Here is a 27810-nt window from a genome sequence, read left to right on the forward strand (position 1 = left end):
CTCACTGAATGGCTGCCATCAGTTCTCATGGCAGGCGTGCCACTCTTCCGCTACCGGAAGACATCAGGACAGGAGGCAGCCGCCGAGATTAAAAATTTAAGGTACCTGGTTGGGGGGGGGGGGGCTGTATTCGCTACAGTACTTGTTTCTTCAGCGGGCCCCTGAAAACGGGACATTTTGGCATCCCAAAGCTGTGCTTGGGGACAACGGGACAGGCTACCTAAAAATGGGACGGTCCTGTTCAAAACGGGACGTATGGTCATGTTAGGTATGGAAAAAAACAAAAAAGACTGTGGATATTGATGTTCTGGAAAATGATTTATTATCTTTCTTCACAATAAAATTATAAAATTACAAATGTAAGTGTCCAACCAGACCCTACACGGTCCGTGTTTCGGCTAACGCCTTCCTCAGGGCTAAGGCAAAGATACTTGTCTTTGAGCGAATAGCAGAGAATGACTGGAGACAAGCAAAGTATCGCGAAAACACTTGTTCCTCAGGGGTCTGAAATGTCCTTTGTATCACAGATAGAGAACAACATGGTTGTATAAAATGGCTCTCTTAACATTTCCAATACCAATTGCCTTCTCTTTCCGTGGAAAGAAAATATTCACCTTACTTCTCCTATTATCCTTTTGGGTGTATGACTGTGGCAGCTGGTGCTTTAGGGTGTCCCCCCATTGCAGGCTGTTTGACTGAGGGCTTTCCCTTCACAAAATTTTTTTTTAGGATTATTGGTAGTGTGTTTGTTGGGGCTATCTCTTCCCTTCACCCCTTGTTTTTGGATCAGGGGAGACTCTATTTTTGTCTGATATAGAAATTGGTGACACCATCCTTCTGGTTTTTTCACTTATTTGTTTTGTTTTAATTTGTATTTCTCCCACTTTCCTCTTGTTTTCAAGCATGTCATATGTCCTAGTCAATATTAAGTACATTCAATGTCCTCCCCTTTTTATATTGTAAAATGCTTAGAATTATGATTAACATTTCATCAAATTTTAATAAACTTGAAATCAAAGACAAATCATCTGGCGAGCTAAAGCACAGTGCACAAAGTCCTTTGTGTCCCAGGCAGCAGCCACACACAGCAGTGGTCTCAAACTCAAACCCTTTGCAGGGCCACATTTTGGGTTTGTAGGTACTTGGAAGGCCTCCAAAAAAAATAATGTCTTATTAAAGAAATGATAATTTTGCATTGGGTAAAACTCTTTCTAGTTTATAAATCTTTCCTTTTGGCTAAGTTTTAATAATAATATTGTCATTTATAGCTAAAGAGACATATGATCAAGAAACTGTTTTATTTTACTTTTGTGATTATGATAAATATAGTGAGGGCCGCAAGATTGAGACCATTGACTTACACTATAGAGCAGTGGTCTCAAACTCGCGGCCTGCCAGGTACTGTTTTGAGGCCCTCACTATATTTATCATAATCACAAAAGTAAAATAAAACAGTTTCTTGATCATATGTCTCTTTAGCTATAAATGACAATATTATTATTAAAATTAAAGCCAAAAGGAAAGATTTATCAACTAGAAAGAGTTTTACCTCTTGCAAAATTATCATTTTTTTAATAACACATTAACTATTTTTTTCTGAGGCCCTCCAAGTACCTACAAATCCAAAATGTGGCCCTACAACGGATTTGAGTTGGACACCATTGCCCCACGGGGCCTTCGTCCTCATACTCCCCTATCTTCAAATTTGGGCCTGAGTGGACGCCCTCCTCTGACGCCACTTCCTCCCTGCCCCAGCGCTCCGTCCCCTCCTGATGACGTAGCTTCCCGTTTCCTGATCGAGCGGGGGCCAGGCCGAGGGAAGGATGCGTTAGAGGGGGCGGGGCGCCGGCGAAGGAAACCCAGAGTTTGAAGGTAGGACGGGGAGGGCTTTGGGGCCGAAGGAGAGATGCCGGACCGCGGAGGGAAAAGGGTGGGGGGGGACCTGGTCGCCTAAGAGCGGAAAAGATGGCTGCGTTCTGGGCAGAGGAGGGACCTGCGCATGCGTGGGAGCGCGAGGGCAGTCAGGGCGTCTGCTTTGCCACCCTGAACTTGTGCACAGCTCAAATGTAAGAAACAACAGCTGTAACTTGTGCACCTTCCATTAAAATGCATTCCTAAATATTTGTGCAGTGCAGAAAAGGAAATGGGGGAGATTTAACTCCCAGCTTCTGCTTCCTTTGCAACCAGAAGAAAACGGCTGAAAGTTTCAAATGGGCAGAGGGTGGGGGGATAACAGATGGGCACATAAAAATGCAAGCACACATCAGCCTCTAAATAGCAGTCTTGTACAAATTTCCTGCCCGTTAATTTGTGCAAAACTCATGCACTGAAAATAGACGCTGATAACTGCTGCTCCCACTTGTCTGGACTGGCATACTCCCCCTTAGCTGCAAGTTTTCTTTGCATAAAGTCTGTATATAATTAACATTCTGTATGTCGCAGTGTTCTATTCAGTGGATGCCAAACATTCAGACATCTGCGAACAGTTCTACCATGAGCTTTTCTTCATGCGTGACCATATGGCTCCAGAAAAAAGGGGACGGATTGAGACATCCGGGTTTTACTTCCATAGAAAGCAACCAAGATGTCTCAATCTGTTCTCCTTACTTCCATTGCTTTCAATGGAAGTAAAACCCGGATGTCTCAATCTGTCTGTCCCCTTTTTTCTGGAGCCATATGGTCACACGTTTGAGAAGTTTGCTGCTCTGCTTTATTCTGTTAGCCTTCCAGCCAGCAGACATGCCTAACGTTGGGGAAGGTTAAGCAGGGGCAAATCAGCTGATTATTTTGAAGGCTGATGTTCAGCCAATCTTCTGTCCCTGTGTACTCGTCAAGTGTGTATAAAGTTATAGCTATATATGTAAGGTATTCATACAGATGAACTGAATTTTTATCTTATATGGCCAGAGTTATGTTTTATCTAACTATAAAGAGATGGTATGATATTGCATAACAAATTGAAGACATTCTTGTTTAAGACATTTCTTCCTTTGTTTGGGATTTTAAACATTTTTTATTTTAGAATGATTTGACTATAAGTTAAGATATTTATGATTCGTACAGGTGTAATATATGTGCATGTGGATTTCATATCTATTGTAACCTGCCAAGAGGATTTATTTGTTTCGTAGATTGGTGCACTGCAAATTTGCATGAAATAAATAAAAGCTTATTGACTTTACCTGCAACTTCTTACTTCAAAGGAGGATGAAGGGGAGAAAAGAAAAAAAGTTTAAATGTGGGTTTATTAAAGAACTGTTTGATCATTTTGGATTTCTATTTCTGTGGCAGGAGACTAGATGGCAGGCACGTCACTAGTATCTGCTTCTTCTGAGTACTCGGACACACTCCTTCAAGGTATGGCAAGGCTTATGAAAATGATTTCCTATTTGCTACTAGGAATAGTATATAGCCAAGTATTGGATGTATAGTACTATTTACAAAACAAGCAGTTCAATTGTTGCATGTTTTGACATTAGTTTAACTATTTTATATCTGTTTATCACCTTGCTAACTGAAACATAAGAGTCTGTTATGAAAGTATAATTCCTTCTTTAAAATATCCATGTAATTGTCCCTTGAAAGAGAAGTAGCTATTTTGTACAAAGGATGCATCAACTGCCACAGGCTGCCCACTTGACCGTAGGGATGTCACTACACTCATTGTATGCCATGATGTAAGAAAAATATGTGATCATAAGTTAGAGAAAGTTATCTTTTTCTAGCACATATCTTGTGTATTCTCTTTTAGCTATGATTATTTTTTAACGTTACCATTTTAGATCAGCTTTAGCCAAATGTGTGGTCAGAAATTTACTTAAATTCAGCATGAAACATTCCATATGTGGGTGGCTCTTAACAACAGGTACATAACAAAAGAGGATCTTGTCTTTTCTATTCTCTTGCAGTTTGCAGCCGGCTGCCCCCATGTCAGGTAGCAGAGGAGGATCTATCCCGAAATCCACAATTCACCAAACTGTTGCTTGAGGTCTCCCAGCACATAGATGAGAGTGGGCTGAGTGTCTTGCTGAGGAAAGAGCTCGATGAGGTAATCAGGCTGTGTCATGGAAAGGGAGGGTTGAGATGCTGGGGGTGCCAAATCTGAAGATACAGCCAGTCTTCATCCCCTTTGCTTATTCCTCATTTCAGGCAGAGAAGGAGCTGAGACTGCAGAAAAAGGCCTGGCTGAGATCAGAGGTCATAGATCGCCTCATCCGTGAGATGCTACTGGAGTACCGGGTCAAGCTGCGAGAGCCTGGACTCAACCCTGAGGATCAAAAAGTAATGCCTGGAGAGTGAGAACAAAAGCAGCTTCTCCTAGGTTTAATCCTGCGAGTCACTTGAGTGCGAGTGTAAATGTTACTGTATAAATCACAATTCCAACCACATTGTGCCCAACTTAAAGCCCAGATCACTCCTACATATTTATTTAGCCCATCCTCCAAAAAGGATTTGTGGATCATTGAAATATGGCAGTTTTTGATCCGGTGGGTGTCACAGATCAGGTTGGCTTTTAGAATATAGTACAATTTAATTTTGATTGGATTGATTTTTAAGTGGCATACAAGTTTTAGTGAGAGTCCGTTTGGTGTATTAGGCAGTGCTTTTGAAATCCATCAGTCAGGGATTCAGACGCAGGTCATTAAGGAGCTGGGTTTGTAAAGAGGAAGGTTTTCACGGCCTTCCTGAAGTTCCGTAGACTGTTTAACGATCTAATGGATGGGGGGGATGATGTGCCATAGTCTTGGCATGTAATGTGACTAGGAGCGTAGCTGGTTTTAAGAACGATTTGGACAATTTCCTGGAGGAAAAATCCGTAGTCTGTTATTGAGGAAGACATGGGGGAAGCCACTGCTTGCCCTGGATCGGTAGCATGGAACGTTGCTACTATTTGGGGTTCCAGAATCTTTCTATTCTTTGAGATTCTGCCTGGAATCTTGATACTCTGGGGTTTTAGAATCTTTTGTGACTCTTTGGGATTCTGGAATGTTGCTACTCCTTGGGTTTTGGCCAGGTACTAGGGATCTGGATTGGCCACCATGAGAATGGGCTACTGGGCTTGATGGACCATTGGTCTGATCCAGTAAGGTTATCTGCTGTCATGGAATTTGATCCCATGCGCCATACACAAAATCAGGCCAGTTGGCTCTTAGCAAAAACTGCAATGGAATGAGAGTCTTACTGTTATTCCTGGTTTGCTAACTATGGAGAGAGTATCCAGATTGAGATGAGGGTGTTGCCTGTTGTCTTTCTGTTTGCACGGAAGCTTCCCTTACCCCCTCTGTCTCTCTCTTTTGTCTAGTTTTATGAGTCCCTGGAGCAGTGTTTGTTGGTGTCAGAGTGTTCTCAGATGCTGGATCCCCCTGGTGCTGTCACAGTTGAGGACCAACCCCCACTGCTGGGGCTGAATGCACAGGATCTGCAGGGATACTTGCCCATGAAGAAGGTACCCAATGAAGAGAGACAGGGCAATTGACAGTACATTTAGGGAGCTTTTATGGCCCTGTGTTTATGTTTCAAGGAAAGCAGCAGCTCCAGAAAAAAATTAAAATCATAAAATATTCTCCAGCACCCCCCTATCTCTTCTCTTTCTCTCCGTTGTACAGGATTTACTACAGGTGAGGGATCAACTGCACCGGGAGATCGAAGAGCGGCTGAAACACAAATGTTTCTCCCTTCTCTGCTTCCACCAGCCTGAAGCCAGTAAGTTTAGGGGCTGTCAGACTTGGTGAACTACAGCTCATGTAGCTCTCTGCAACATATGTAACACCCTTTTCTCACCGCAGATGGTGACAGCGAGGTATTGAAGGCAGCCAAGGCATCACGGCTGGCAATGACACTGGAGGATGAGAAGCGAAGGCTGTGCAGTGAGAAAGAAAAGCATACAGAGATGATGGGACTGCTGGAGAAGCAGAGGCATGCATATCCACAGGTACTTATAGGGAACAGGTCCCCTCCCTTTACATAGTATCTGTAATACAGGCCCCAAGATGTACATAAACCCATGTCTCAGATCTTTCATCATTCCTTTCATTCTTTGTCTCCTAGTTCTTCCTGTCCTGTTGTCATTTTTGCCTGCTGTTAATGTCTCCGTTTCTCAGGTTCTCCTGCGGTGTCTTGACCTCCTGCGGACCCTTGCAGTGCAATTCCGGCTGCAGTCTCAATCGGAGACAGACAGGAGCAGTGCTCAGTACCTGGAAACTAAATGCACTGCGCTCTTCCTGAAGATTAGGTATGAGGGAGGTGCTGGGTCAGGAGCAGAGAGCATGCTCTCTTGGGAGGAGCAGCAGTTGATTTTTGAAGGAAGAGCGTACACCCAGGGAGCTCACCTCTTCATTTTCCATCTTTGCGTGTTCTTTTTTTTCCCTTTCTCAGAATGGAAGAGCTGCAGATCCTCACTGACACATACACCAACGAGAAGGTGGAGGTTCACGGTATGATCAGGTGAGGACCCAGCCTGGCACATGTCTTTCAGTTCTCAGAATTGTCAGTGTTAGTTAAGGTATAAAGAGACCTAAGGAATCCTACTACCATCTCATGTGTAGAAAGGTTTTTGGGAATGGTAATCCATGGAAGGGTGAAAAGGTCCCTCTCCATTCCAATAAACTCTGGATAAGCCTTTTTCCCAGTTATAGAGCTATCAAGTTTCAAGTTTATTAAAATTTTTGATTGAACGCCTATCATAGATTCTAGGCGATGTACATTAAAAAATAAAAAGGGAATATAATTATAATCTTAAAACATATTTAAAATATGAGCCATGGACAATGACAGATTCAGAAATACATGAGAGGGACAGGGTGGTACTACAATTAATTTAGAAAAGTAAACATAAAGAGGTAAAAATAAGAGGGAAACGCATGGCATGGGCAATATATCAGGATCCAGAACGTTTACTGGAACAAAAAAGAAAACATGGTGCTATCCCCCAGTTCCAGCGCTATACCCACCAATGTCTTGTCCCTGGAAAAGCGGAGACTTAGAGGGGATATGATAGAAACTCATAAGATCATGAAGGGTATAGTGAAGGTAGAGAGGGACAGATTCTTCAGACTAGCAGGGGCAGCAAAAACTAGAGGGCACTCAAAAAAATTGAAGGGAGATAGGTTCAGAACAAATGCTAGGAAGTTCTTCACGCAGAGGGTGGTGAACACCTGGAATACACTTCCAGAGGAGGTGGTAGAGCAGAGTACGACTTTGGGGTTCAAAAGGGGATTGGACGAGTTCATGAAGGAAAAGGGGATCCATGGGTGCAATTAGAGGGTTACTATACAGTACAGAAGGCTGTAAAGTAATAGAGTAGTAGAATAGATCACTACAGGTCATTGACCTGGGGGGCCACCGTGGGAACGGACTGCTGGGCATGATGGACCTATGGTCTGACTCAGCAGAGGCAATGCTTATGTGCTTATGTTGTCACGTTCAAAAAGTCTGAGTATAGTTAGTAAAGAGCATTAAGCATATTTGGAACATAAACCAGAATTTTTCAAACTCAAGTTCTGCAGGGGCAGTGCCTTCGAATGGATTAGTTTTCCACTGTTTTGGCCTGGGTTAAGGGAATCATTTTCCTTAATCATGTGTAGTTTTATGTCTACCTCTGAAAGGAACATAAGAATGGCCACTGCTGGGTCAGACCAGCGGTCCATCGTGCCCAGCAGTCCGCTCCCGCGGTGGCCCTTAGGTCAAAGACCAGTGCCCTGAGTCTAGCCTTACCTGCATACGTTCTGGTTCAGCAGGAACTTGTCTAACTTTGTCTTGAATCCCTGGAGGGTGTTTTCCCCTATAACAGCCTCCGGAACAGCATTCCAGTTTTCTACCACTCTCTGGGTGAAGAAGAATTTCCTTACGTTTGTACGGAATCTATCCCCTTTTAACTTTAGAGTGCCCTCTCGTTCTCCCTACCTTGGAGAGGGTGAACAACCTGTCTTTATCTACTAAGTCTATTCCGTTCATTATCTTGAAGGTTTCAATCATGTCCCCTCTCGGTCTCATCTTTTCAAGGGAGAAGAGGCCCAGTTTCTCTAATCTCTCACCGTATGGCAACTCCTACAGCCCCTTAACCATTTGTTGCTCTTTTCTGGACCCTTTCGAATAGTACTGTGTCCTTCTTCATGTACAGCGACCAGTGCTGGATGCAGTATTCAAGGTGGGGGTGTACCAAGGCCCGGTACAGCGGAATGATAACCTTCTCCGATCTGTTCGTGATCCCCTTCCTAATCATTCCTAGCATTTTGTTTGCCCTTTTCGCCTATTGATGCAGTTCACTATATCTTCTACCCTGGCTCCCGATAGGCAGGTCACCATCCGATCCTGTCTTCCTCCCACTATGAAAGCAAACTAACCCCCCAAAAAGAAGAAAAAATCTTGCCTTATACAGTGTTAGTCACAAAGAGATGTCAATTCCAGTTGCAAAGAAGCTCTTTATTACCGTATATACTCAAATGTTTGGTACAAAAATCCTGGTTTATATTCCCATCAAGGATTCAAGTTTCCACAATAGAAATTGCCTTCTTCAGGGGACACTTAAAAACCGAGCTGGATCACACCTAAATTGAACAAGCAAGTATATTTTCCATCTAAGTATTTTGAGTTAAAGCTAGAACGGAATTAAAGTGCTTGCAATGAGCCTGCTGTCATGGTTTTCTCCAATAAAAAGTGCGCCAAAAGGAAACCATATTAAAATTGTAGCCACATGCAGCTATTCCAGTTCAAAAATGATATGTGGAAGAAGTTGCACAATTGTAACCTGACATGCAAATGGCAACAGCTCCTTATGGAAGCAGCTGGAACAATGATGTTCAAGTTTCAATTTATTTGATATACCGCAAATACAACCACAGTTAGTCTAAGCGATTTACAATAAAAAAATATTATTAAAAGAAGGGGGGTCGAGGGAAGTATGAGACAGCATTAGCATCTTTCTGATAAAGTTTTAAAGACCGGAGCGATTGTGGGACGATCACAGCACCTCCACCATAGATAAGTACAGATGGTTATTCCAACGTGCAAGTTTTAACACGGTTTGGCGGTAGAATGAGATAGTGAGCAGCTGTGATGGTCTCACATTTATATACAAATATTTATTGAGTGTTATTTGATTTTTATAATATCCTATTTAGGATTTTAGATGGTGATAAGTGATTCTACATGAGAGTGAAGATCACCTATATTGAATAATAGTTTTTCATTTTTTGTTTTGAATTAAAAGACAATAAACATAAAAATTAAAAAGATATAACAAGGGAGGCAATAAAACAAAAATTCAACCAACATACAAACAAAAATGGGTACAAGGGGGGGATAAAAACAAGGGGAGGTTACAATAAAAGCAAAAAGGTTGAGGAAGGGAAGGAGTGGAACCAAAGGGTTACTCTTGTTCGCACATTCCTGCAAGTATTTTATAAGAGGTTCTGCTTTGGTAAGTCCTTTTTAAAAATACCATCAGAATTCAGCACCTGGTCATCTTGACGCCAGTCTCTTATATTCTATGTAAAATGGGACTCCCTGTGTGTTGATGTGTTCATGTTCGACCAAGGAAAATTTAGCTATTCAAGCTATAGTTAATGTTCACCCATCAAGAATGTTAATGTGGGTTCGGAATCCATATTGGCATTCCAGTGAGCTCATTATCATACTTTGCACACAGATAAGCTCATTTGCATTTAAGAAAGAAGTCCTGCCTTAAAGCGGTATTAACGAAAAGCCAGTATTCCTGTGGAAAATATTATTGTAGTGTGCTTGAAGGCATTTTTGCATTTCTTGGGCTCCTGCCTCCAAATGAATTTGTTTTACATACACTGGGATAGAAATCAAGTTTGGGCAGATTGTGCATGGCCTTACTTTCTCAAAATTTACTGCAAACACATGTCTGTTGCTTACCTTTTACTGATGTATTTCTTTTTCATCTATGTGTCTCTCACTATCTCTGGTTTTCTTTTTCGGTGATGGTCTTTTTTTTGTCTCTGGCACACTCTCTTTCTATCTGACATTCTGTTTTTGGCATCTTTGCTTTCTCAGGGATGACCTGCAGCAAGACATCCAGGGGCTGGAGCAGGATGTGCAGAGCTGTCGACAGATCCTGAACGCTTATGAGATCCTTGGGCCAGAGTTTGAGGAGCTGGCGAAAGAGTACACCCGTCTGAAGCAGGAGCTTCAGTACAACAAGTGGGCCCTGGAAGAACTGGGCAAATCTTCCTCTTAACCAAGAGCCTGAGGCCTCATTTTTTATCACTCGGCTAAATTGGCACCTTAACCCCCCCCCCTACTTTTTGAGAAAATAAATTTACAGAAGAGGAAGTGGGGTGCTGCAGTTTCTGTACCAGACTGAGGCAGAGAAGTTGCTGTTATGGAGTCCCTGTTGCAGGAATGTCAGAGGAACACAGAAAAAATGACTGGCAACAAAACAAGGAGTTTACTTATTGAAATGACATTGGCCCACAGGCAAAGAAATAGCCTAGAAAATATATGTAACTCTATGTACAATTGCCCTGGGTCATGTTCTGCTGTTTGCATTCTTTAACAAAGGTTTTGGGCAAATGTTTCAAACTTGTCTGAAAACAGTGAGATCTTGCTGGCTTAGCTACCAATGCTGAAATGAAGTCAGGGAACAGGTGCCTTAGCACTTCACTTGGTAGTTTTGCTCAATTATTAAAATATGATTGTTGGCCAGCCATCTGCACATCAAAACAAATTATGATGCAGTATACAAAGTATTAGCACCCCTCTTACATAAGTAAGAAAATCTAAATCCTGCTTTTTACCATCTCTGTCTAAGAAGCTCAACACCATCCTCCCACTATGAAGTTCTTAAAGCCATGCTTTGTCCTGAATATTAAATGCCAAGTAACTTGGCTGTATTAACAGTTGAAACATGAACAAAGAATAGAATTTAGGCATAAAATATGAAAATGTCATACAGCAACATTGGGAAAAAAACATCCGTGAAACTGTCAACATCATTTGTGTTTTGACTTATGTATTGTGAGAAAGAACACCCCTAGCCCTATCCCACTAGTATGACTCATAAACCAGGGAAGACTTCTGGGGAAGTGGGAGGCTATTAGAGCAAGAAGGTTTCATGGAGGAGAGTGTGGTTTGTTTTGTTCAAAACTGAGGTTATTGCTCAATAAAAATTATTTTCACATAGAGTATGTATACATTGCAACTACTTCCAAACTGTGCCCCAGGGAATAGCTGCCTATAGCATGTGTATAAATTCATACCAGCTTAGCATAGGTATGTGTTAAAAGATCTTTCTGCATGCAGAAAACTCTTAATAAATGATCAGACCTAGAAAGGGTTTGAGTTTGGCACAGTGGTTAAAGCTACAGCCTCAGCACCCTGCAGCTGTGGGTTCAAACCCATGCTGCTCCTTGTGACCCTGGGCAAGTCACTTAATCCCCCCTCCCCCATTGCCCCAGGTACATAGATAGATTATAAGCCCACAAGGACAGACGGAAAAATTCTTGAGTATCGGAATAAATTCATGTAAACTATTCTGAGCTCCCCTGGGAAAATATTATAGAAAGTTGAATAAATAATAATGTGAAGAGTTTCAGTCTGTGGTAACCAGAGCTGGTATTGTGATGTCACAATGCCTCATTCCACCAATAAGAGCCAACCTCATCAGTGCTGACGCAATGGCTTGATTATCCTAGACATGGCTCACTTTTACTACATTCTGATTTCTAGAGTGGTGCAGTGGTTAAAGCTACAGCCTAAGCACCCTGAGGTTATGGGTTCAAACCCCACACTGCTCCTTGTGACCCTGAGCAAGACACTTAACCCCCCCCATTGTCCCAGGTACAGTATAGAAAATGGAATAAATAAATAAGTGTAACTTGAACATGACCCCAAAAAGTCAAACCTGAGTCCACAAGAAAAAAAATCAATATAAAATAACTGGGAAGGCTGTTGTGTGAGTGATTAAGAAAAGATATGATAGAATTTGCATGGCCCCTGATGAAACTATATAAGTGAAACGGTTTGGGTAACTGTTTGGCCAAAGCTAAGTGTTCTTTTACATTTTTTGCTTGGAGTTAAGTGCTCTCTGCATGTCACTACACACAATTGTTTATGGGACAGCCTTTATTATAAAATTACACGTTGGGTTGCCAACAAGACCAATGATGAATGCACCACCCCAGGAAGGGCACGAAAAGAACCAAAGTAGTGCCTAGGGTGGATGAGGTCTTGTGAGTGAAGATAGTTATATTGTACAGTTTGATCTCTTGTGACATTTACATTTATGAGATATTTTTGAGTGGACTTTAAATTTCCTCTATATGGTCAGGATTACCATAATTTCTGGTAACACCTCTGAGCCGCTGATGCTCATGGCCACGCCCCCTTTTGTGTTGCAAGACAAGAAAGGCACGTTATACAGTAGAATAGGATGTAAGTAGATGGAGTTAAGTGGCCCCAGTTATGAATTATGCATACGATAATCAATGTATTTTCCACATGCATTTGGAATCTGTGCCCACGTTTGGACAATCCTTATAGCATTGGGCTCAAACTCGTGGCCCTCGGTATGTTTATCATAATCACAAAAGTCAAATAAAAGTTTCTTGATCATATGTCTCTTTAGCTATAAATGACAATATTATTATTAAGACTTAGCCAAAAGGAAAGATTTATAAACTAGAAAGAGTTTTACCTTTCTTTAATAAGACATTAACTATTTTTTCTGTGGCCCTCCAAGTACCTACAAATCCAAAATGTGGCCCTGTAAAGGGTTTGAGACAACTGCCTTATAGAATCCAGTAACATAAAAACATAATAATCTCAACATCACTAGGTGCAGAAGCAATGCTTACCGTATATACTAGAATATAATTCGAGACCCCCATTCCCCCCCAAAAAAGGAGGAAAAATGGTTGACTCAAATATAAGCATAAAAAATATAATGCTGTGAGGAAATCAAGATGGCGGACGCTATGTAACTGTGCTCGGCAGGCTGAGCGTTTTTTCCTTATTTCAATAACTTAAACTAGGAACTTACTTCATCGGTATGCCTCATGCGAAGAGGAAGGGGAGTGTGAGAGCGGGGCAACTGCCGCTACTCACGTCGTCTCCTGCCCAGCAGACAATTCAGCGATTTTTGCAGCCGCTGAGCCCAGCCGACGCCCAGATGTCCCCGCGGCGGGAGAGTTCCGCGTTGGACCTGAGTGAGGGAGCACTCGGGTCACTGGATTTGCTGACATCGTCCCCACCGCATCTCTCTGCGCCCCCATGTCCAGCAGAGGCGCAGAGTGTTGAGCTTAGCCCCGAGAGAGAGGAGTTGGAGACCCTGGAGCAGGCAATGGGAGGAGCTACTGCCCTAGCTGGAACGCTGGGTGGAAGGGCTGATGGAAGAGAAGGAGCACCAACAAGCACCCTAGCAGTGACACTGGAGACACTTTTAGAGGCTATCAAGAGACTGGATGTGAAGGTAGAGAAGACTGCCTCAGATATTGAGGTAATGGTTAAGAAAATGGATAATTTTTCTGAAAGTCTGGTAAAAGTCAAGCAAGAGTGCATGGACAAAATACAAACTGAGTCAGCTTCATTGAAAAATTCAATTACTACTATTGTTAAAGAACAAAACTTTACTGCCCGTAAAATAGAAATGATTGAGAACTTTAACAGAAGATTGAACTTGAGAATCCTAAATTGCCCAAGGATTCTGGCAACATCACCCATTGAGATTTTTAAAAAATTTCTGGTAGAATGTTTGAATTATCCACAAGATCAGATTCCGCCTTTAAATAAAGTATACTTTCTACCTACTTCAAAAAGAAATTTAGATATACCTAAAGGTGAGAATTTGGTCACTGATAAAGACTTGCAAAATCTTAGGGCAATATTAGAGGAATCATCTATGGAAGTTAAAGAAAGAGGAACTTTAATTGTTAATTTTATCTTTGAACAAGATCTTAATGCAGTTATGAGGTTATTCTTTAAAAAGCCTGGATCACTTTTTTGTGGTCAACGTTTATGGTTATATCATGATGTAACTAGAATAACCCAGGAAAGAAGGAAAATGTTTTTGGGCATGAGAGAAGAGACAAGGAAGATAGGTGCTACTTTTTTGCTAGCTTATCCATGCAAATGTGTTATTAAGTTTAAGGGTCTGAAATATGTGTATTTTACACCAGATCATCTACGTTCCTTTTTAGATCTCAAAGGTTTAACTAGTGGAGGGAATGTAGCTTAAGGGAAATGCTGGGTTATAGCATTTAAGTCTTTACTTATTTGTTGTACTGTTGTAATATTACTCCCTATAATATCTTTATTTTCTTTTTTCCTCCTCCTAATGGAGGTCTAAGGAAGAGTTAAGTTTCATATATATATTTATTTTAAATATTGTAATGTTTAATGATGTTTTTCTTTTGGAACATGATTCTGTATTTCTAAATCAAGTAGTTATACTTGAAAGTATGTTAAATTCAATAAAAATAAAGTAAAAAAAAATATAATGCTGTAATGCTGCTTATTATTAAAAAAAAAGTAAAAATAAGCAGCATTACAGCATTATATTTTTAATGCATATAGTGTGAATGCTGTATAGCACAAATAAAGATCCCAAGCAAAATAAGGTTTGACTCAAATAAAAAACAGGTGGCTTAATATTCAAGTGTCCTGCCCTGCCAGGATCTGCACCCAATACCCCCTTCCCTACCTGCCCTGCCAAGCTCTGCACCCTGTCCCCCTTTCCTCCCAGGGTCTGCACTGTCCCCCCTCCCTATCCTGTCCATTGTACCTCCTCTCTACCGATATCCTGCATGCTGCCTTGCCTTCCATGTGACCCGTGTACCTGGAATCCCCGGTGATCCAGAGGTGTAGCAGGCAGAAGCGAACTTTCTACGCTCCTGCCCTGCAGTTGAACCGGTCGCTACTGCGAGTTCTGGCAGTTCAGCTGTATCGAGCAGGAGCGCGCTTTCTGCGCTGCTGCGTGGCGCTGAGCCGCTTCCTACATGGCTGCTGTGAGCCTCTGAGAATTCATGGGAGCCATTCAGGAAGCCGCCCCAAAATCTCAGTTTACATTTGAGTATATACTGTAAGTAGTGTTAGTCATAGGCGTCAAAACGGGGGATGCCACAGGGTCCTCGGCCTTCCCAAAAATTGGCAGTCAAAAGCGTCAGTGTTATGGCTCTACTCCCCCACCCACCTCCTCCCGGCCGCTGTAATTTTAAATCTTTGGGCAGCCACCACCCAGCGTCGCTGTAGAATGAAGACTTCCAGGACAGGTCTGCTCATTGATACCACACGATGGCTGGCCGAAGATTTAAAATTACAGTGACCAGGGAAAGTTAGGTGGGGGAGTCATAAGAACATAAGCATTGCCTCTGCTGAGTCAGACCATAGGTCCATCACGCCCAGCAGTCCGCCCCCCCAGATCAAGGACCTGTAGTGATCTATTACTCAAGGGCGTTTTGTATTGTATAGTAACCCTCTAATTATACCCCTGGATCCCCTTTCCCTTCAGTCGTACCGCAGCAGCCTGCTGGGGCTAGGGTGGAGTTTTGGGGTTCCCCACCCCAAACAAAAAAACATTCCACTGCCTATAATGTTATATATTCCTGTAACAGGAGTTCTTAGCACAGACACATTTCTAATTACATTACAATAGAGATTTCTATTCCACCATTGCCTTGCGGTTATTACATTGGATCTGTCAGGAGAGGTCACCAGTAAGTGTTCCTGCATCTCCTTTGCTTGAGATAATAAGCAATGTTGTTAGCACAAAACAGAATAGAAAAATAGCTGAAGGAAAAAAAAAAAATTTGAAGCCCTCGAGCCAGCCAGGAGTCGAACCTAGAATCTTCTGATCCGTAGTCAGACGCGTTATCCATTGCGCCACTGGCCCCGTGGCTGAATGACTGCTTCTCAGTATTCACTATAAAAGCGTCAGCCAGTCTCCTGCCCTCTAGAGTTGGTGCTGTTGAAAATATGGGTGGTTATCTATATCCTGATTGGTTGGATCACAGCTTTAGCGCTAGCCTTGATTGTGGGCTGGAGTGTGGCGGAGGTAGATGACCAAGGCGAGAGGTGCACGGGGATTGGCGGAACGTTGCCATGGCGCAGAGGGCGGTGCGACTCTGTGATTGGCTCGGCAGCGGAGGCCCGGGTGGTCCTCGCCCGGGAATGATGGCGGCAGCGATGGTGCAGTCTAGCTGTGGCCGAGTCTCGAGCGGCCGAGACCTGAGCTGTGTCCCAGAGGTGGGGAACACGCTGGCGGCAGTGACCAAGCAAGGGTGAGCGAACCTGACAGAGGGCGATTGAGCCCGCTGTCGCTTTGGACTGCATAGGAACGCTGAGAGAGTGGCGCGTGCCGGTATCACGTGGTCCGCAGGACCAGCGCGCTGTATATAACAGTGTGACGTCACCGTAACGTCAAACAAACGTCATTGTTGGATTACGTTTTATGGTACCTCGAGCAACGTAGGCATAGCATCATTTTTTTTTTTCCGATCATATTTTACATCATGAGAACATATCAACTTTGATCGCTTGGACAGGGGACTGTTTCTTTTGTAAGCTTCATAGGAATTGCACTTTTTGTGTTTAAGTGAATTGATGGTGGTGGTGGAAGTAGATTGGGGAGCTTGATCTCCAGGTGTTACAGTAAGGTCATGGTAAACGAGGGGGGGGGGTTGCAAATATGTCTGCTAGTGCCATAGTGATTGGGTGACTGTAAGGGGTTCAGGTTTTAAGAGTGAGATTAGAAACTGGATCTTCAGGTATTATAGCAAGCTGGATGAAGAGGAATGAACCCTAGTCTAATTGAATGTTTGTCTGTGCTTGTTCAGGTTTGACTTTCTTTGTATGCCTATCTTCCATCCTCGATTCAAGCGGGAGTTTAGCAAGGAGCCAGCAAAGTCACGGCCAGGGGCCCAGACCAGATCCGACCTACTGTTATCAGGAAGAGGTAAAAATAAGTGATAGCCAGCCCTGCAGTTTAGGGAGCCGGGGGGTGGAGGGGGGCAATGTATTTCCCTATCCCTCCACCATTCCTACCTACTGAACTAATGGTACCTTTGCTGACAGGGATGCCAAGCCCCACTGGCCGAATAAGTTTATGCTCTGAGCATGCCAAAGCCCTGCCATGCTTGGAGCAGGAAGGAAACAGTGGGGAATGGAAGCACTGTATTATTTGTCTGGTAGGATTTACACTCCCTGCCAGTAAAAGTAAAAGGGGGGTGATGGAATTCTGGAGGGGGCCCAAGCTCAAAGTGGGAGAAAGGTCCAAGCCCCCCCCCTGAGATAAGTGCTGATTTATTATTTATATTCACTCATTGCACTACATGCTGAGTTAGATCAGTTATATGGAAGTTTTTTTGTGCTTATGAAAAACATTGAGTCCGCAAATGAGGTGGTGTGATATATGCTGTTATAGCTGTTCCCCTCTAGACCATTGAGGCTTTTTCCCTCCCTTTTTAGTTAGATTGAAATCTGTTTTATTTGATTTTGCTTTACACTCCTGAATTGACACAGGAGGTGGAGCTCTACATAGTCTTCTAGGGTATATCCACTTTCAGTGAGAGATGCTACATTTGATGTTCTGCCTTTCTTGCAGACTGGAATGCATTAATTGTGGGAAAGCTGTCCCAGTGGATCCAGCCCGATTCCCATGTGGAGGAGATCCGTCGAAACTCAGAAGCAGTGAGTATCATGCTGTGGCTTTAGTCCATGGGAAGAAAGAAATTAAAAGTTGTTGAGGTCTTTTACTTCAGAGACTTGTCTTTTTTTTTTTCTGTCCTAACCTTTGATCTCTTTTCTCTTTGCCTTGTAGGCTCTGCTGCAGGAGCTTAACTTTGCAGCCTATCTGGGACTACCAGCCTTTATGATTCATCTCAGTCAGGGAGACAATACAAACCTAGCTCGGATTCTCATCAACCACATTCATGTGGGACACCATTCCTGCACGGTATAGGCTCTGAACTCAAACAATACTTTTATGACAAGAGCTCTCTGTTCCTACCAACTCAGTGCCCATACACTACTGCTTCTGTTTCTATACACAGCTAGCCGTGAGTTTTGAGATATGTGTTACAAGTACAGGTACTTGTGAGAAAGAATGTGGAAGTATGGAAGCTGTGAGTTCTGCTTTCACAGAGCTGTAACATCAGATGCCATAAGGAAAGCCATTGGTGGACATATTTGACAAATATTGTTGAGATTGCAGTTTTAAAATAGCAAAGCGTGCTGCAAGACAGGAATGAAGTGCATTGACACAACTGTAGAGATGGATGGGGGGGGGGGTATTGTAACGGGTCAGTACTGGAATACCAAGGGATACTGTGGGATAGAAGGGAGATGCTTCAGTAAAACGTGTCTGGAGCTCTCTCTGAGAAGGTAGAATTTGGATTGAAGCACGATAGTTTTTAAAATATTAGCATTGCCTATATTCATTCACAGTTCTGGATGCGTGTGCCACTCATAGCTGCTGATGACATGCGCGATGACCTCATTGAGAATGAGGCCCCGATCCACGGTGAGAAGGAGGAGGAGCGCACCTGGATGTGGTAAGGCTGTAAGTGGAAAGTCATTTTCCTTTGGGAGTAGTGGAAGGCAAATGCCCTTTTCCATTTGATTTTTTTCCCTTTCTCGGCAGGTGGCATAATTTTCGGACACTCTGTGATTACAACAAGAGAGTGGCGCTCGGTAAGCCTGTAGGAGTGGGGAAGGGTATGGGAGGGGCTCAGTTGTTGCTGGTTTCCCATGAAGAAGGCCATGACCTGTTCACTTTCATTCTTTTCTCTCTCTCTGCAGCAATCGAGGTCAGTGCTGACTTGCCTTCCGATGCAGTCATTGATCGCTGGCTGGGGGAACCAATCAAAGCTGCTGTGGTGCCTACCAGTATTTTCCTGACCAACAAGAAAGGCTTCCCAGTACTGTCCAAACTCCACCAGTGCCTCATCTTTCGATTGCTGAAGGTAAACTTGGACTTCACTTTGATTCGTGGCTTGATCCTGCAGAGTAATGCTGGCAAAAGCTCAAGGATGTTCAGACCTGTCTGTGTTGGGTTTTTTTTTTTAACAGTTAGATGTGCAATTTGTCATTGCCGGGGTGAACCGCCATTCGGACAAAGACTTCTGCTGCTACCTCCAGTATCTCCAGTATCTAAGCCAGAACCGCCCTCCTCCCAATGCCTATGAATTGTTTGCTCGGGGCTATGAAGACTATTTGCAATCTCCTCTTCAGGTCAGATTCCTGGTACTCGGATGTGTGCTTACTGAGAATGCGCCACAACCAACTAGTAAAAATGCATGCCACCACCACACATAAACACGTCTTTAGTGTGAGTGGATAAGGAAGAAAAAAGAATCTCGGAAATCCAAACCTTAGACTACATTAGTCGTCTATTGGTTATCTCTGGATTCACTTGTCTTTCATTGATCCAAGAACCCCCAAACAATTTTTTTTACTTACCGTATTTTTTGCTCCATAAGACACACTTTTTCCACCCCCAAAAACACCTGTCCCCCCACCCCGGTATCTTTTTAAAAGTTGTGCTCTCCTGCCGGACGGCTGTCTTTGGAAGCGGAGCGGGACTACACAGGACCGCGACCTTTGCGCTTTCTGCCTGGTCCCACGCTGCTCTCATTGAGAACTGACATCAGCCAATCACTGAACAGCACGGGACCAGACAGAAAGCGCAAAGGTCACGCTGCTTTGCTTCCAAAGACAGCTCAGGAGAGCACTGCAACTTTAAAAAGGTACGGGGCGGCTTCGGGCAGGCTCCTTCACTGCGCTGGCTTCTGACTGGGCTGCAGGCCAGAGGCTTCAGGTGCGGGCGTCGTCAGGTGGGCTCCTTCGCTGTGCTGGCTTCTGATTGGGCTGCAGGCCGGAGGCTTCAGGTGTGGGCGGCTTCAGACGGGCTCCTTCGATGCAACGGCTTCTGACTGGGCTGCAGGCAGGCATCGTCGGGCGGGCTCCTTCGCTGCTTCTGACTGGGTTGCAGGCGGGAGGCTTCCTTCGGTGCGGGCGGCTTTGGGTGCGGGCAGATTCTGGCTGTGGGCTGGCTGCTTTAGGTGCGGGTGGCTTCGGGCTGTGGGCGGGCTGCTTCAGGCTGCTTAGCACTAGACGATCCCCCCTGTAGAGGAGGAAATATTTTTCCTTGGTTTTTCCTCCACTACAGGGGAATGCGTCTTATGGACGGGTGCCTCTTATAGACCGAAAAATACGGTTTATTTTTCTTAATTTTCTTTACAAAAATTTGACCTTACTTATAGTGTCATTTTAAACAGAGCATATTTGATAACGTACAATGTTGATTTAGCCTTAGGGCAGCACCTTTTTGTAGTACTGGGCACTGAATTAGTAACGCTACTACTGATGGAATGCTACTAACATATATGAGTTTTCGATATATGTGGTTTGGCTACTGAGAATGTGCTCAGCTTGTCTGACATGAGGTTATGACTCATAATGATAGGCCATGCTTCCTCTCCCTCGTCCTTGTGTGTTTTGTTCAGTGTTCTCTCTTACTGTATCTTTCAGTGTGTATTCCTCTCTCAATTTCTCTCTTTATCTGCACCTCCAGCCGCTCATGGATAACTTGGAGTCACAGACATATGAAGTGTTTGAGAAAGATCCCGTGAAATATTCTCAGTATCAGCAGGTGAGCCTTAGGGTCTTTAAGCCTGGATTGCTTTTTACTCTATAGCAGGGGTGTCCAACCTTTTGGCTTCCCTGGGCCGCATTGGCCAAAAAAAATGTTTCTGGGTCCACACAAATGCGTAAATGCTGCAGCAAGACAGAGGAGGGAGCCGGCAAGACGGTAAACACCCGGGGGCAGCAGAGGAAAACACTGCATCGCCCTTGACTGGGGCTGCACAAAATATTTCACGGGGCCGCAGGTTGGACACCCCTGCTCTATTGGTTCAAACTTGTGTGCACTCTCTCTTTCACCACATCTCTCCCTTCAGTCTCTCATGTTCTGTCTTTTTTCCTCAAAGGCAGTGTATAAGTGTCTTCTTGATCGTGTCCCAGAGGAGGAGAAGGACACCAATGTGCAGTAAGTTACTCAACACCTGCTGTTACTTTTCTCCCTTGTGGGGACTAAAGGGGACACTCGATGAAGTTAGAGAAATACTTTTAAAACCAATAGGAGGAAATATTTTTTCACTTAGAGAATAGTTAAGCTCTGGAACGCATTGTCAGAGGTTGTGGTAAGAGCGGAGAGCGAAGCTGGTTTTAAGAAAGGTTTGGATAAGTTCCTGGAGGAAAAGTCCATAGTCTATTGTTGAGAAAGACATGGGGGAAGCCACTGCTTGCCCTGGATCATAGCATGGAATATTGCTACTCCTTGGGTTTTGTCCACCGTGAGAACGGGCTACTGGGCTTGATGGACCTTTGGTCTGACCCAGTAAGGCTATGATCTTATGGGGGTAGGAGTGGTATCCATCCTCAGCTATGCCAGTGCAGAAGGACTTGCAGGGCTGTTCACAAACTCCCTCACTCACCAATAGCTCAAGCAGTGACATGCGGTCATAGACTTCAGGGGATTCACTCCACCCCCCCTAAAGGCCCTGAGGGCACTGCTCTGAATTTTATTGGTTGAGCAGGCAGTAGGCACCTGCTACTCAGTCATTCAAATTCAGGTCAGTACTGTCAGGTCCTTCATGGGATTTGGAAAATCCCCAATCCAAGAGCCTGCTTTTTTTTTTTTTTTTGGGGGGGGGGGGTTATTTTTGTTTGATGCAGTTTGACTGGTTGAGCAAGCTACCTACTCAACACATCAAACTGCATCAAGCAAAAAAGTAAACAAACAAAAAAAAAAAAAGCAGGGCTGTAGAGTTTGGGATTTACTGACTCCCTGGAAAGCCCTCACTGTACGCCACTGAGCTCAAGGCATAGTAGAGTGAAAGGAGAAGCTTGTGCCACCTGAATCTCCTCATTCATCAGCCTGCATATAGTAGGACTAAGGCAGAATCTGTTTTGTTGACACATGAGCTCTGCTTACGGTAGCAACTTAGAGAATATTCTCAAAACAGCCAAGAGGTGTTTATGGAATAACCTTTAACTTACGCTCTCAGAAAAACAAGATGGCGGCGACGTGATAGCAATCAGTGCTAGAGCTCTGTCTGAATTTTCATTCACTTATTTTCCTGGGTTCTGACTGCGGAAGCGTGTTGGGACTATGCCTCATAGTAAATGCAAGGGCGTTATCCGGCTGGACCTTTCCACAGCCGGACAAACGCAGATGGACCGGTTTCTGACAAGCTCACTGGCCGTAATCGGAGGGGGAATCCCTGCTGTAGCCCTGGTGGAAGGAGACGCCGGAGCCATGGGGTTTGAAACATCGCTTTCCCCCCCCCCAGCAGCATGATCGCCGCCGAATCCGGCAATGGAAGGCATGGGTGGTGCGAGTCCCAAAAAGCCGATGAGCTCGACGCACTCACATGGAGGAGGGCACCAAGCAAACCAGGACGCCGAGTCGACTACCTTTCAAGGAGTGGATGGAACCGACTCCTCGACATCGGCGACACTCCAGAATATATAGAGAGTGCTCCAGAAATTGGAAGCTGCTTCCACGAAATCCGCAGGAGACATGTTAAAAGTTGTGACTAAACTTGATGATTTGACAACCTCGGTTCAAAATATTAAGTTAGAAACCAATTCAAAAATTGAAAAAGATTTCCTCACTTCAAAATGTTTCTTCTAATGTGATAAAAGACAGACTCTTCCTTCAAAGGAAAATTGAACAGTTGGAGAATTATAATAGGCATCTTAATTTAGTCCTATTGAACTTTCCTAAAGTGGCTTTTTGTACAATTGATATGTTCAAAAAATACCTGAGAGAAAATTTGAAATTCTCTTCTGAACTTTTGCCACCAGTAAATAAAATGTACTATTTACCTAGGAATCTAGACAAGTTGCCTAGTAATCAACCTGATAAACTACAATTGATTTAAACAATATAACAGGTATATTAGAGAGGTTCCAGGAAGAAATTGAATTACGCGGAACATTGATAATTTCTTTGGTGTTTGAGCAGGACTTGAACGCAATAATGAAGGCTTTTTTCCAATCTTCACAAGAGTCTATTTACGGGACAAAAAATCTGGATATATTCTGATGTGACAAAGGTCACTCAAGACCGCAGAAAGATGTTTCTAGCTATGCGGGATGAAGTATTAAAAATGGGAGCTATATGCTGGGACTAAGTATGTTTTTTTCGCTCCGGAACAACTCCGACACTTCTTGGACACTAGGAAAGTTTTAAACTAAATACACTAAGGGCTCCTTTTACAAAAGCGTGTTAGGGCCTTAACGGGCGGAATGGCGCACACTAAATTGCCTCGTGCGCTAGCCGCTACCGCCTCCTTTTATGCAGGCGGTAGATTTTCAGCTAGAGCGCACTAAAACGCTTAGCGCACCTTCGTAAAAGGAGCCCTAAGTGCTGCAGAAAGTATAGGCCATGTGTTGTGTTAAAGCCTTTTCTTTAGATTTGTTTCTTGATTTTGTTATATCAAATAAGAGATCTCTTTGTCTCATTAATTTTCTTCTTTCTCAGGGCTTTAATAGAGGTCTACGGAGGAGTTATAACAAATTATGTGTAAAAGACTAAGGGTTCTCCCTATTTCTGTTTTTCTTGCAGTTTGTTTTAGTACCCTGTTGTTTAATTAACAGATTTTTCTTGGATATGTTTATACTGATACTCCGTATTGCTGTAACAAGTGGATTCTTGTATGTTTGATTTGAAATAAATAAAAACTTACGCTCTTTGTTCTCTCTCTTTCTAGAATTCTCATGGTACTGGGGGCAGGCCGAGGTCCCTTAGTAAATGCCTCACTCCGAGCTGCCAAGCAGGCTGAGCGCAAAATCAAAATTTATGCTGTGGAGAAAAATCCCAACGCTGTAGTCACGTGAGTGATCTTCCTCTTATCACCAGCATATCCCCCCCTTCTTCCATGTTCCTTCCTCCATGTCACCAGCATGTCCTCCTCTCATGCCCTCAGGTTGGAGAACTGGAGATACGAAGAATGGGGTAGTCAGGTGACTGTAGTCTCTTCAGACATGCGGGAATGGGTGGCTCCGGAGAAGGCTGACATCATTGTTAGTGAACTGCTGGGGTCCTTTGGTGACAATGAGCTGTCTCCAGAGTGCCTGGAGGGAGCGCAGCACGTCCTAAAAGGTGAGGAAAGGTATCTGCATGTGTCAGTGTATGTGTAACTATCCCCCTCCTCTTGTCTGAGGTCATTGGGGTCCATGCAAGGTGGGGTGAGGATGTCAGCAGTAATCAGCTCCTCTCCCTTTATAGAGGATGGTGTGAGTATCCCCTGCGAGTACACATCCTTCTTGGCCCCCATCTCCTCCTCCAAGCTCTACAATGAGGTACGGGCGTGCCGTGAAAAGGACCGAGACCCCGAGGTGAGAAGGCTTCTGAAATTACGGGTGGGGTGGGGTGGGAGAGGAGAGGTGCTTCGGTCTGAGCCTTCTTCCTTGCCCCCCGGTGTTGTATAAAAATGACTGGAGACAAGGCTTCACTCTTCTCACCCCACAGGCACAGTTTGAGATGCCCTACGTGGTGAGGCTGCACAACTTTCACCAGCTGGCCGACCCCCTCCCCTGTTTCAACTTCAGCCACCCCAGCAAAGGTAAGATACAACTTCTTCACAAACACAAATACCCACCATAGGGTTTGAGATGCCACCGACAGTACATTTTAGCACTCAGGACACAAGGTTATGTATCTCCTACATAATCATTACTTCCTATAATATGAGCAAATGCTATTAAGTAACGATCAGGTATTAATGTACAGCAGTTAATCCTCTCTGGTTCATGTTTGCTCATTCTTTTGCTGACACTTCCTCCAATGTTCTGTCTTTGGTTTTTTTCCGTGCACAGATGCAGTCATTGACAATAATCGTTACAAGTCTTTGGCATACACAGTGGGGCTGAACACTGTTCTGCATGGCTTCGCTGGTTACTTTGAGACTGTGCTGTACAAGGACATCACCCTCAGTAAGTGACCCCCTACCTAGATATAGGGAAACCCTAGGGTCCATCCCCCACCCAAACTGAACTCTGCCATTGCTCTCTTCCCCCAGGTATCCATCCAGAAACTCATTCCCCAGGCATGTTCTCATGGTTTCCCATCCTCTTCCCTCTTAAGGTAAATATCACCTTCTGCCTGCTTTTGCAGTAACAGTAGTTTAGAATTAGCATGGTTAATAATAGAATTGCCATACTGATTCCCTCAGTGGCCAGTCCAGGTCACAAGTATCTGCCAAGATCCCAATAGAGGAAAACCCAGATTTTTTGCCATTTTATCCCTAAGTCCATCTTAATAATTACTAACTTTTGCTTTCTTTTCTTTTCTTGAAAACTGCACTATACAATCTTTAATTATGACTTTTCTTATAAGAATATGACCAAATCTTTATTAAACCCTGCTAAGCTAACTGCTTTTGTCACTTTCTCTGGCAACAAAATTCCAAAGCTTAATTTATTTGCTGCGTGAAGAAATATTTTCTCCAATATGTTTTAAATTTACTACTTAGTCCTTGTATTTTTGGAAACTGGAAACAAGTAATGTGACACCTAATGTTAACGAAGAATTTTATAGACCTCTCTCATATCTCCTCTCAGCCTTCTGTTCTTCAATCTGAAATGCCCTACCATTTTTAACCTTTCCTCATCATCCTTCTCGTACCTTTGCTAATTCTACTGTATCTTTTTTTGAGATGCAGTGACCAAAACTTCAAGGTGCGGCTGTGCCATGGAGCAATACAAGACATTATAATATTCTGTTTTGTTCCCCATTCCTTTCTTAATAATTCCTAAGAATGTAAGACTAGCCATACTGAGTCAGACCAATGGTCAATCTAGCCCAGTATCCTGTGCTTTTCTTAGCAGAGGGTTTCCAAGTATCATCGATAAAGATGCCTAAATCTTTTTCCTGGGTGATGACTCCTAATGTAGAACCTTGCATGATGTAGCTATAATTTAGATTCCTCTTCTCTAAATGCACCATTTTGCACTTGCTCACATTAAATTGTCATCTGCCATTTGGATGCCCAGTTCACAATCTTCTAGTGATTTAACAACTTTGTGTCATTGGCAGATTTCATCACTCATTATTGATAAATGATCTGGAAAAGGGAATATGTTAAAAAGCAGCAGTTCCAGCATAGACCTATGGGAAACCCCACTATTTACCCTTTTCCATTCAGAATATTTACCATTCAACTCTCCTCTGTTTCCCAACTTTGAACCAGTTATTAATCCACAATAGCACGCTGCATACTATCCCATGACTTTCTGATTTCTTCAGGAATTGTTCAATGCCCTCTGAAAATCCAAATAAAACTAAGAACTAGCTCATCTTGTCCACGTTTATTCATCTGCTTTTCTCTACCTACCTACCTTCTCTCTCTGTTTCACTCTGCAGCAACCGATTATGCTGAAAGAACATGATACAGTCGGTGTGCGCTTCTGGCGATGCAACAATGGAAAAAAGGTGTGGTACGAGTGGGCTGTCACTTCTCCTGTCTGCTCTGCCATCCACAACCCCACCGGCCGCTCATACACCATTGGCCTGTAAATGCCTCACCATCCAAACTGCAGGATGCAAGCTGTAAGGAGAGCTCCTCTCTTGCCTTGAGAATCGTGGCCACAGAGAACAGGCATAAACGCCGGCCTCTTCAAACAACATCCTCATCTCCAGAAAACTGCTACTTTGTGAGCCAGGCTAAGCTGTTGCCCTTTCCATTGAAAGAAACGGGACGGTGCTAAACCATCAACTTCATTTACCCTCGACAAATCTTGTGAGCTCCTAGCAGCCCAACACAGCTGAGCTTCTCATGCTGGAATTACAAAGCTGGAGAGCAGGGGAAGGCCAAAGCTTCTTAGAGACAAATATCCCCATAAACTCTAGTCTATAATAATACAAATTGGGATGCATAAGGAGTATCACTTCATCAGCTATCTTTATAAATTGTGTCTGCCCACACCTGGTCCTTTTCCTTCACTGGGCAGTGACAAAACTTGTGATCCTTCACTGTCTGACTGTGCAGAGTTCCCTGATTTCTCTGCGGCAAAATGGCAAAGAGGATGTAGGAAGTTTAATGTTTGTTCCCTAATAAATGAAGGAAAAGGTTATTAAAACCACTCCATCATTGCTATAGTGGCGCTTGGTTTGTGTACTTTTATTCAGCAGCTTTTTAGTGATGAGAGAATGTCCTATTGATCAGCTTAAACTGCCCTACTCTCTTATGAGCTGAGCTGGGTCAGAATGAAGCTTAGTTTCTCCCCCTTAATGTTTTAGGGAAGAGGGGGGGGGGGGGGGCAGGACTTGTATACTGCCATTTTTTGGTTACACAGTCAAAGTGGTTTACATATATACAGATTCTTATTTTTGTACCTGGGGCAATGGAGGATTAAGTGACTTGCCCAGGGTCACTAGGAGCAGTGCTGGGATTCAATCCCACAACCTCAGGTTGCTGAGGCAGCAGCTCTACGGCTAGGCCACTCCTCCCCTTCCGGTGAGCTATATTTGGTGTTTTCCTAGGCTGAGCAGTCTCACAATCTAAGGGGCTGATAAGGAAAGCAACCTGCTCGTTTAGGGTTGCTGCAAGTTAAAAGGGTTTCTGTGCTGAGGTTTATTCCCAATGTAGACATCAGTGCACAGCATATTAAAACATGCTAAAGAGCTGATCGGCTATTCTGCAACAGTGCAGGGCAGTGTACCGATGTCTACTTTGGAAGCTCAAAGCCAGAAACCGTCCTGCCTGGTCTGAAGCTGGCATAAGAGGTCGCTAGCAGGCTCTCTCCCCTCTTTTCCACAGCAATATAAAATACTCTGCTGGCACT

The 27810-nt window shown here is 43.6% G+C and overlaps 2 protein-coding genes and 1 non-coding gene across 4 annotated transcripts; 2 read left to right on the forward strand and 1 right to left on the reverse strand.

Moving 5' to 3' along the window:
- The first annotated feature begins 1726 nt into the window (after window positions 1-1726).
- Window positions 1727-11148, forward strand: HAUS4 (HAUS augmin like complex subunit 4). 2 transcript variants are annotated; one of them, XM_033923059.1, is made up of 10 exons: window positions 1727-1872; window positions 3292-3357; window positions 3909-4048; window positions 4150-4281; window positions 5303-5446; window positions 5607-5703; window positions 5787-5932; window positions 6102-6232; window positions 6376-6444; window positions 10018-11148. In XM_033923059.1, the coding sequence occupies exons 2-10, from the start codon at window positions 3300-3302 to the stop codon at window positions 10199-10201; spliced, it is 1101 nt and encodes a 366-aa protein (XP_033778950.1). In that variant the 5' UTR covers window positions 1727-1872; window positions 3292-3299; the 3' UTR covers window positions 10202-11148. The 2 variants fall into 2 exon arrangements, with proteins under 2 accessions (XP_033778950.1, XP_033778951.1); XM_033923060.1 differs by lacking the exon at window positions 1727-1872 and adding an exon at window positions 1935-2066.
- A 4629-nt stretch (window positions 11149-15777) lies between these two features.
- On the reverse strand, window positions 15778-15850 carry TRNAR-ACG. The gene has a single exon. It is a non-coding gene; the product is annotated as a tRNA-Arg (tRNA).
- A 182-nt stretch (window positions 15851-16032) lies between these two features.
- On the forward strand, window positions 16033-27127 carry PRMT5 (protein arginine methyltransferase 5). The gene is made up of 17 exons (XM_033925595.1): window positions 16033-16238; window positions 16794-16912; window positions 17561-17646; window positions 17777-17911; window positions 18403-18509; window positions 18599-18648; window positions 18757-18920; window positions 19027-19188; window positions 20531-20608; window positions 20946-21004; window positions 23736-23858; window positions 23952-24127; window positions 24254-24363; window positions 24497-24590; window positions 24844-24960; window positions 25047-25111; window positions 26390-27127. Exons 1-17 carry the CDS (start codon window positions 16060-16062, stop codon window positions 26540-26542), a joined length of 1977 nt encoding a protein of 658 aa, XP_033781486.1. The 5' UTR covers window positions 16033-16059; the 3' UTR covers window positions 26543-27127.
- The last annotated feature ends 683 nt before the right edge of the window (window positions 27128-27810 follow it).

Source organism: Geotrypetes seraphini, chromosome 16 (genome assembly GCF_902459505.1).
Source record: "Geotrypetes seraphini chromosome 16, aGeoSer1.1, whole genome shotgun sequence".
Taxonomy (NCBI): Eukaryota; Metazoa; Chordata; class Amphibia; order Gymnophiona; family Dermophiidae; genus Geotrypetes; species Geotrypetes seraphini.